This window comes from Triticum dicoccoides, chromosome 4B, assembly GCF_002162155.2.
Source record: "Triticum dicoccoides isolate Atlit2015 ecotype Zavitan chromosome 4B, WEW_v2.0, whole genome shotgun sequence".
In the NCBI taxonomy this organism is placed as follows: domain Eukaryota; kingdom Viridiplantae; phylum Streptophyta; class Magnoliopsida; order Poales; family Poaceae; genus Triticum; species Triticum dicoccoides.
Window position 1 is genome coordinate 528,141,318 of NC_041387.1, and position 9,382 is coordinate 528,150,699.

The following is a 9,382-nucleotide window of genomic DNA, read 5'->3' on the forward strand; positions in this document are numbered from 1 at the left end:
GGTCTCAGTGTCTTGCCTCTACTTTAATAATACTCCTTCCGGTTTTTTTACTTCGCGTAAATTTTGTTAAATTTTCTAAGTTTGGCCAAGTTTATAGAAAAAATATCAGCATTCATAACAGCAAATTAATATCATTAGATCCATCATGAATCAATTGATGGATGTTTCTAAAAGCAAACACTTAAACCATACCAAATTAAATTATGTATACGCTAAATCAGTATCAGATATTGATATGGGACCAATTAATGGACACTTTTTTTCTAAGAAAACATTGGTACCACCTTAGGCTAACCGTAAGGGAGTGTCGTAGTTAGTATCATTCATGTCAACTAGGAAATTTTGATGAGGTGACATAGAATTAAGTGAAAGAAAATTGAGTATCATATCATGATACCATATCATAATAATATTATACTAGTATGTGTCTTGTCTGGGAATAAATAAGATCATCTGAGATACTAATCTACTCCCTCCGTTCCAAATTACTCGTCGTGGTTTTAGTTTAATTTTGAACTGAAACCACGACGAGTAATTTAGAATGAAGGGAGTATAATACTATGCATCAAAAAGGTAGTACCATATACTAGTATCATATGCATGATTCTAACTTGTGATACTACGGAAAATACACAGGAGCTCATGGGTGCTCCACACCCCAATACGAATATTAATCATAAAAAATACCAAAAGAATTCAAAAAGTTCTGAAATTTGGGGATATGAAACATGGATTCTCAATCTACTCCTGTGTGAAATTTCGTGGAAAAATACCAGGAAACGTATCTGTGGCGAAAGAAATATTGTTCGAACAAAAATCAATCCAAACAGTTTTTTCTACACATAGGAATTTTTGTCTTTTTGCCCGAATACCTTTTCCTGGTATTTTTTTCACAAAATTTCGACCCCAGATTTGATATCCCAAAATCTCAGAATTTTTTTCAAATTTCTCGGTATTCTTTTGAATTTAATGTTCGTATAGGGGTGTGGAGCACCCGGGTATTACAAATCCGCTTCCATGATACTACCCATTATAGCCAGCCTTATAGCGCATGCATCAAGAATGTAGCGGTATGCACCAAGGGATCAACCACATTAATCGATACTTTTAGATACGAAGCAATAATTTATTAGATAGATATATGGTGTATATGACATGCATTTAAACGCCCCCGGTTCACATGTCAGTGATCCTCGTCTGATTTGAGCATCTGACTGATCTCAACTCTCGAGCTTCGAAACCTCACTGATCGATCCAAGCCTAGCACACCACAATTCCACAAACCAGCAGCCATGAGGACCAGCATCACCCTCGTCATCGGTGTGGCCGCCATCATCTACGCCGTCGCCATGCCCGCCACGGCGATGCCCGGCGGGTGGGAACACATCCGTAACATCAACGACCCGAAGATCCAGGGGCTCGGCAATTGGGCGGTGGCGGAGCACATGAAGCAGGCGGGCGGCCGGTTCAGGTTCAGCAAGGTGGTGCTGGGCACGGTGCAGGTGGTGTCGGGCTTCAACTATCGGCTCCTCGTCGAGGCGCTGAACGGCGCCGGCAAGAAGGACGCGTACAAGGTGGAGGTGTACGAGGAGGCGGCCGACAAAGGGCGCAAGCTCGTCTCCTTCACCCCGGTCGCCCAAGAGGCGTAGGCCTTTTGGTGTATTTGTAATTCTTGATGGGCATCGTCACAGCTCACAAGCAATATTAATGAGGCATCAAAAAGTTACAGATCCAACTGCATTACCTTTGACTCACATAATCTAAATGTCACTCGTGCGCATTCTAGAAAGAAAAAAAAATGAGCTAAAAAATTTGAGCTAACTGGTGGAAAAAGTGGATGCCTTATACTCCCTCTGTAAACTAATATAAGAGTATTCTAAAAGCTCTTATATTAGTTTACGGAGGGAGTACTACATTTTCAAACGGAGGGGGTGCACCAATGTTGCCATCTCAATGTAGTACAATTTTGAATTTCAAAGCCTGAGAGAACAGAATTGGTAAGTTCAGTTCTCTCTACAAAAAGTCAAAGCCTTCTTTGCCACGAAAGCTTTTATGCTATCTACACCATCAGATATGAGATGGTTTTGCGGAACAGGCACCTGGGTTCTACAGTTGAGGAGCCATCCAGTCAGTACTCACAAAGTCACAAGCTTAACTCATGCCTCCACGAGCCCTTTGCTACGTGCTTTCTTCTTCCCGCCCTTCCCCTCCTTTGGGCTTGCTTGATCTTTCTCTTCGACTTCGGTTTCTATTTTGGCAAAAATTGGCTTCGGCTCCATCATTGCCTGGCCTGCTTTAAGGGCTCCCCATTTGGTATCATCCTGCAGGGCAGTTAGCACAGGGTTGTAAGCATGTCGCGCCACTGGAAATTTTTTATATTGCATATCTGCTATTTATAGTTTGAAGATTGTGTTCTCTGAGGGTGTTAGTTCATATACACACTAGACAATGGCTGCAAAACACTTTGCAAAATTGAGTTTAGATCTAAATGGTATATCCCTGGACATACAAGAACATACCCATCTCAATGTACGAAACTGGTCTTCTGTGAAACCAAGCTGTGTATAAATCCTCAACGAAAGGCTTGGAGTGATTGGAGACAACGCTATTGCAATTATTCTCACTGTCTCTAGAATAATGACGAGATCCTGTAGTGAAGTGCAGACAAAAAAAATGAATAAGGCACATATCACAAACAAAGTAAAATAATAACATCAAATAAATAACACAAACTAGCCACCCAAAAATCATCTCAACAATTCATCAGAACGACTAAAGTCATGTTATAGTTTCATTATTACAGCCACAACAACAGAGTTGCTGTGACATAGGAATTAGGTACTCAGATGTACAGAATATAAAGAATTTTGAAGCTCACAGAGTGCTCTTCTGTTTGAAAGTGGGTTTCTTTTACAAACATGAAAAGAAGCAACTAATGCATCATGCAGTTTGACCTTAGCAGCATTAAATTTTGGCAAGTAAAATCTGAAACAAACACGGCAAGCCCAAAAGGAAGAGAAATAGATATAGTTTCAACTTTCAAGTGTTTACCTTTGCAGCCTTTTCAGCAATCTCGCCCCCTTGCTTGAAACAAGACCATGGTGCTTGCTCGTCAATGTACAAGTTTCCCAAGTTACCAATTTCTAGAACAGTTTCACATGCTGATGTCAACGAAAGATTTTCGTAATGGCCCTTCGCCTTGTCCACCTGTATACACAGTTTATATCACTGTAACACCAACAGATACAACAGAAGTGCAGTACATGCAAACATGTGTTAAAAGAATCTTCTTATTAGGCAGATCAATAGCAGGTGGTGAATATCCAACATGTGTATGAAATATCAAGTGGAACCAATTCATAATGGACAACACGAGCTGACAGTGTCTGAAGCGCTTGTTGCTCATTTTCACATGTCAATTCAGCAATCACTATCTATAGCTCCAAGAAGAGAAATAATAAAACAGTTCAGCTAGGATCATTATGGTGGATGTCTTTACTTTCTGTAGGCCAAGAAACAGAACTTAAAGGAGCACCAAACAAGGAGCGATCATTACATATAAAGGGTTTCAAGCTTTTGTAATGCATTATTGGAAACGATTTCCTTCATAAAGATATTTTCCTATTTAGACCGTTTACTGTCTAGAAGTTCACTTTATAAAGCCAATTCAGACAACCTACACCCCATCAGAAGTAATGCAATGACAGATCAATGGTTTGTCATCAGTTCCGAAGATACCAAAGAGACCAACTTACCAAGTTTTCAACATTATTCTTGAATGAATTGCCATCTGCGGCAGCAATTGAATCAAAAGCTAAGGTGGAATTGCAGTTCTTTTTTAGGAGACCAAGTGTTCGATTGAGAAGGTTTCCTGTTCAGATGAGAACAGTATCATCACTAACCACTTAAGACAGACAGTTAACACCAACTAAAGCATAAGCCAAAAAAAATTGAATAAAAGTTTTAGCAAGCATAAATACCAATTGTGTTAGCAAGATGTGCATTGACTGTATTGATAAAACGTTCTTCTGAATAGTCCCCATCATTGCCAAATTCTACTTCTCGCAAGAAGAAGTACCTAACAGCATCCGCTCCAAATCTGCCTACCAGATCCTTTGGTTCAAGTGTGTTGCCTAGTGATTTTCCCATCTTCATGCCATCCTAAAATTTGCAAAATAAAAAGCAGCTGCATGAAATAAAAGTGATTTAATGAGATAAAAGTGGCTGGGAGCCCAGATAGAATTTATATTTGTTACTCAAAGACAAAACTACAAAGCAGTTGCTGTGTTTCACAATATCTGTGCAAGACAACCATGCGCACCAATGAGGCGCAAAATTTATAATAGTTAATGCCATTGGACCATACGCATCCCTATAAAATTAAAGGCTACTCCTACTCAACCTGTCCTGAAGCAATGAAAAAACTATTGTGAAATATAATTTCCCAGAAAAATGGACAAATTGTACAAAAGGAGGGAGAAGACAAACATTTATTTCACATAAAAAGGAGAACATACGTTCTTTACAATTTGACATACACACATAGTAGAGGGTTGTAAACTTGAAAAATCGAGGAAGAAGGTGGCCAAAAATACAGACTTATCTATGAGCTACAAAGCCACAACTATAGAACATGTGAAATACCAACAGGTAAAAGGACGAATGCTAATACATAGGACAGACCCAGTGCATAGAAGCTCCCACACAAGGTGGGGTCTGGGGAGGGATTATAGGAACCTAGTCTTACCCCTGCAAAGTGCAATGCAGAGAGGCTGGTTCGAACCCAGGACCTCTTGGCACAAGTGGGGAGGACTTCACCACTGCGCCAGGCCTGCCCTCACGAATGCTAATACATATATATACTAATATAGGTGTGCTAACTTGTGCCATGTGCAGTACCATTATACAAGTTAGATTAAAATCGTACATAACTACATATGGTAAAACGTGATGTATTCTAAGGTAGAGATGATACTGAGTGGAAGTATGCAACCGATGTCCAAATGTCTAGATGGGAAATGCACATGTAGTTGCAGGAAAAGGCCTTATCAAATACGATGGTCACATAGACATGCTCAAAATACTATGTACTGTATGGTGTTATATTGCTATCAGTTGATGTGGAAACAAGAACATTGGAAATATGTGAGGTCACCTTTGTCAAGAATCCATGGCCAAAAACTGCATCAGGAACGCTTATCCCTGCTGACATTAACATTGCTGGCCAATAAATTGCATGAAACCGCAATATGTCCTGAGGTGCATGTACAAGAGATCGTCACAAACTGAATGAACATATAAAACAAAGAAGTTTATCCAATATTATTGCTTTTAAATGGGACAAAAATGTCAATATCTACAGTGACCAGCTCCAAGTAAATTGTACTGGAAGCAGTAGATTAACAGTACATTTTATGACGTTGGCATCTCCAGGTATTATGAAACATAATAAAATACATCAGATTTAACATATGAGAAGAGATGTGTTGTTCTTTCTATTTCTTAGCTGTCACATGTCTCTCACTTTCGGGAACTAGGGGATGGATCTGTCAAAATTGTTTCAACTGTGACCTACCAGTGCCAAGTCACCAAACCCAGCATGACACATGATATTTTTATTAGTGCAAGTAACTGCAGCTGAGGCACAAGGGCCCTATCGAAATAAGTTTAAATGAAATAGGATCTAATCTTGAGAACTGGAAGGAGTGAAACTTGTCCCCGAGTTTCGCCATATGGAAAACTGAGTGGCTATGTGATGTTAGCTGGTTACTGTATAGATCACCATAAAGGAGTTTATGTTTGTTTATTCATTTGATAAATGTCATATTTCAGCACTTTCTCTTAGCAGCACTAAAAAAAAAAGTGGTACTATCTAAGTTCACATCAAAATGAGAACTCCTTATGACGATAAGAAGAAATCAATCAATATGGTGTTTTGCTATAAGTTGAAACAAAAAACATGATGTTTGAAGAAGCTGCAAAAATTATTTGCCCAAAACCGACCTTTCCTATCAGGTGTAGAGATGCAGGCCAACCCCGATCAACAGCTTGCTGTAAACTTGCCTGCTCCCCATCATCTAGGGACGCTGAAAGATAACTAAAGAGACAAACATACAGAAATGAACAACCAATATGAAACAAAATAATAGGCAATGCTAAATAAGATTACTCTAGCCTCATTTCAAGATTTCAAGAAGTTAACTGCTCATTTATTACATGCGTGGACTAAGAGACTGGAGCATCTTTTGCTTTTGCATAGAAAGTTCGCAGTTTCGAGTAAACAAAAGAACAATTTATCTAAGAATTGTCATTGCCAAACATGAATATAAATCAATGAAGTTGAGTATATTCTATACTTGCATGGTAGGATTAAACAGAGGACACTGATATCAGACAACACGCCGCCTACAGCCATATCTATCCAGTAGAATTTGAGTAAGAATATGCAACCTGTTCATGCTTACGAAAATGCCAAGCAGCAGGCATGAAACATACAAACATACCCTAATAAGGCATCAAACCACACATATATTGTTTGTTTGGTGTCATTTGGCACTGGAATACCCCACTCGACAGATGCACGAGAAATAGAAAAGTCTCTCAATCCACTTTTAATCCAGCCTTCGACCTACAGCTGTGTCTTAATTAGTAAAATAACAAAGAAATAAGGGCATCCTAAAACCATGAAAATAAACACATGTGAGCTGAAAGATTGGCAATTAATGAAGCGTCAAGCGTTATATTTTTACTGAAAGCTAAAACATGAAGCAGAGTATGAAATTATTAATCTTGGGCACTTATATAAGAAAAAAATATATTATCCTATCACTGTACACAAAACCAAGGTGTGTTACTGTGAGAAGAATAGAGGCTACTTAATAAAGTGCATTATGGTCAGTCAATGTGTAGGCATGCGCCGATGCACACATGTACTTTGAAATGTCATAGTTGAGATCCCATCTTGCCAGCGCAAGGAAAATAAACATGTGATGGCCAGGCTTAAGTGCTCAGTAAGCTTTTTAGCCAAGACATCGCAACTCGATTACGAAGATGGGTAGGGGAGATTGCCAGAAACTACATCAGGTGACGAAGTCCAGGATTGGATTGAACAACCATGGCTCCCCAACACCAAACTCGCACTGTTTAAGCCGCCAAACCCTGACATGCTGCTGCTGTAAAAGCTAGGGATTACATGAGAACCGCTGTGGTCTAAAGACACTCTTCACTGTCTGTCGACCATTTTAACTTTTACCATATATACACAGCAGCCTTTGGAAGCTTTCTTTTTCAAAACTGGTAAACAATGACATCTAGGTTCTAATCTTTAAGCTAGTTAGGTATTAGGATGATATCTAAGTGACCATTTGATGGGTTGCCAGAAAGGAAATGTACTGTGATGATGTTTGTTCAACATGCCAACGGCACTTCTTGGCAAGAAGGAATGCGACAACCCAACAAAATCCACATAGTTTTTCACATATTTGACTGCACAGATATATTTAAGAAAATCGTGTCAAATCTTCAATAATACATATGCTGACATGATGCATATTTTTTTTAATCTGTCAGTAGTTAAATCAATATAATTAGAATCTCCATTTAATAAGCAAATAGTTCTACATTTTTCCACCGCAATTTTTAGCAGTAACTTGATAAACACACATCAGATTGAACAAAACATTATAGAGGATAACGCCTCACCTCGTGCAAACGATGTGATGGCCTTACAAAATTGGGATTTCTTGTCAGCAGCTCTTCTAATTTATGCTGATATTTTGACAAGGCAAAGAAATAGTTATCTTCCTTTCTAGGTACACAAGGCTTCAGATGCACAGGGCAGCAATTATTTTCTGCCAACTCCTTTTCATCCTGTGTGCAATCAACAAAACAGACATTATTATTTGGTAAATTTAGCAATACAGAACTGTAGAGATAATCTACATAGATGCCCATGATAACACTTGTTATAATTATCCATTCATACATGTATAAATACATTTACCTAAAAAATGTACTAGTGCTTCTATAGGAGAAGGTACAAAGAAGCTTGCCTTGTACTCCTCACAGCTGACACAGTAAAGTCCTTCGTAATCAGCTCTATATATGTCACCACTGCTTAGAACTCTAGAATAGAAGTCATTAACAACAGCCTCGTGCTTAGGATCAGTTGTGCGAATAAACTTGTCATACTCGATGTCTAGCTGCAAGCAAAAACAAAGTTGGAAGAGAAATGTGAGCTCCAGATTTATGACATATTGTGAAATGGTAGACTGAAAATACTTTGTGTTGTGACATACATCAGCCCAAAGCATCTTGTATGAATTTGAAATTATATCACAGTGCTCCTTGGGGTTTCTACCACTGGCCTCTGCAGAGGTGGCAATTTTTTCACCATGTTCATCTGTCCCAGTAATGAATATAACCCTCTTCTCTAGCAATCTCTGCAACCAGATAAGCACCATGAACAAATTCTTAGAGAAGGTGTCGGGCAGCAAAAGGTACGCAATGCTCCCAGTAGCTCAACTAGTCTAACAAACAAATCATCAAACTGGAAATATTTGCACTGCTAACACACAAATATATTGAAGTCTGTGCACCTGCATTCCCGCGGTACATATGCACTGGCATATTCACCACTTAACTAGAGAACAATGAAGCGCACCAGCCATTATACTGTTTCATACGGGTTGCGTATCCAAACATGGCTGCCAGCAGGTGGATCTCGAGTAATGTACTCAAATTCCTGACATGGACTTGTAAAAGTAGTGTGAAGGCTTGCCTGGAAGCGGGCGACAGCGTCGGCGGCGATGGTCGTGTATGCGCTGCCCATGTGCGGCGGCGCGTTGACGTAGTAGAGCGGCGTGGTGAGCACGTAGGGTGGCGGCGCGGGCGCGGAGGCATCTGAGGACGAGGAGATTGAGGCGCAGCAGCGGGCGCGGACGCGTCGGTGGGGCGCGGAGGCGAGGGGGCGGGACGGGGGTGAGGCGAAGGCTAGCCGACGGGCGGTGGCTCCGATGGAGGAGGGGGCGCAGAAGAAGGCCCGCCCAGCGGCCATGGCGGAGGAGGGGGGAGAGGCGGAGTGGGCTAGGGAGGGGGTTTTGGGTCGCGTTCGTGAGGCAGAGAGAGCAGATGTTTGAGGTGGGGGACGATGGCGATGGGAATGGGATGCAGCCACCCTAATCCAAATGAATTTCAGTGGATTTCTTTACTCTCCTTTGATTCAAAGCAATTTCACAGGATTTTTAAAGGATTTGGATCCTTAGAAGTCTTTCTTACGTTCGTCGTTTGATTCCTAGAATTGAAATCCTTAAACAAAATCTTACATTTTTTTACACTCTACTCTCTTCGATTCAAAATAATTGAAGTTTTAGGATTGTTCTAA

The 9,382-nt window shown here is 40.2% G+C and overlaps 2 protein-coding genes across 2 annotated transcripts; one reads left to right on the forward strand and one right to left on the reverse strand.

Moving 5' to 3' along the window:
• Positions 1-1,165: 1,165 nt before the first annotated feature.
• LOC119291260 (putative cysteine proteinase inhibitor 7) lies at positions 1,166-1,805 on the forward strand. The gene has a single exon (XM_037569988.1). It carries the CDS (start codon positions 1,293-1,295, stop codon positions 1,647-1,649), a length of 357 nt encoding a protein of 118 aa, XP_037425885.1. The 5' UTR covers positions 1,166-1,292; the 3' UTR covers positions 1,650-1,805.
• Positions 1,806-1,932: 127 nt separating this feature from the next.
• On the reverse strand, positions 1,933-9,131 carry LOC119291259 (methionine--tRNA ligase, chloroplastic/mitochondrial-like). Its single transcript, XM_037569987.1, has 12 exons — positions 8,780-9,131; positions 8,298-8,441; positions 8,052-8,201; positions 7,702-7,869; positions 6,504-6,628; positions 6,004-6,097; positions 5,156-5,254; positions 3,981-4,161; positions 3,756-3,871; positions 3,052-3,207; positions 2,520-2,648; positions 1,933-2,321 (listed from the first exon to the last, which is right to left on the reverse strand). Exons 1-12 carry the CDS (start codon positions 9,053-9,055, stop codon positions 2,157-2,159), a joined length of 1,803 nt encoding a protein of 600 aa, XP_037425884.1. The 5' UTR covers positions 9,056-9,131; the 3' UTR covers positions 1,933-2,156.
• Between the last annotated feature and the right edge of the window lie 251 nt (positions 9,132-9,382).

What these genes read in the sequence shown, in the direction of transcription:
- LOC119291260 (XM_037569988.1), top strand. Translation starts at nt 1,293, where the DNA reads ATGAGGACCAGCATCACCCTCGTCATCGGTGTGGCCGCCATCATCTAC.
- LOC119291259 (XM_037569987.1), bottom strand. Translation starts at nt 9,055, where the DNA reads ATGGCCGCTGGGCGGGCCTTCTTCTGCGCCCCCTCCTCCATCGGAGCC. An exon ending in GCCATGGATTCTTGACAAAG is followed by an intron (nt 4,162 to 5,155) that starts GTGACCTCACAT and finishes TGCAAATTTTAG; the next exon opens with GATGGCATGAAGATGGGAAA. An exon ending in AGTTTCGTACATTGAGATGG is followed by an intron (nt 2,322 to 2,519) that starts GTATGTTCTTGT and finishes ACTGCCCTGCAG; the next exon opens with GATGATACCAAATGGGGAGC.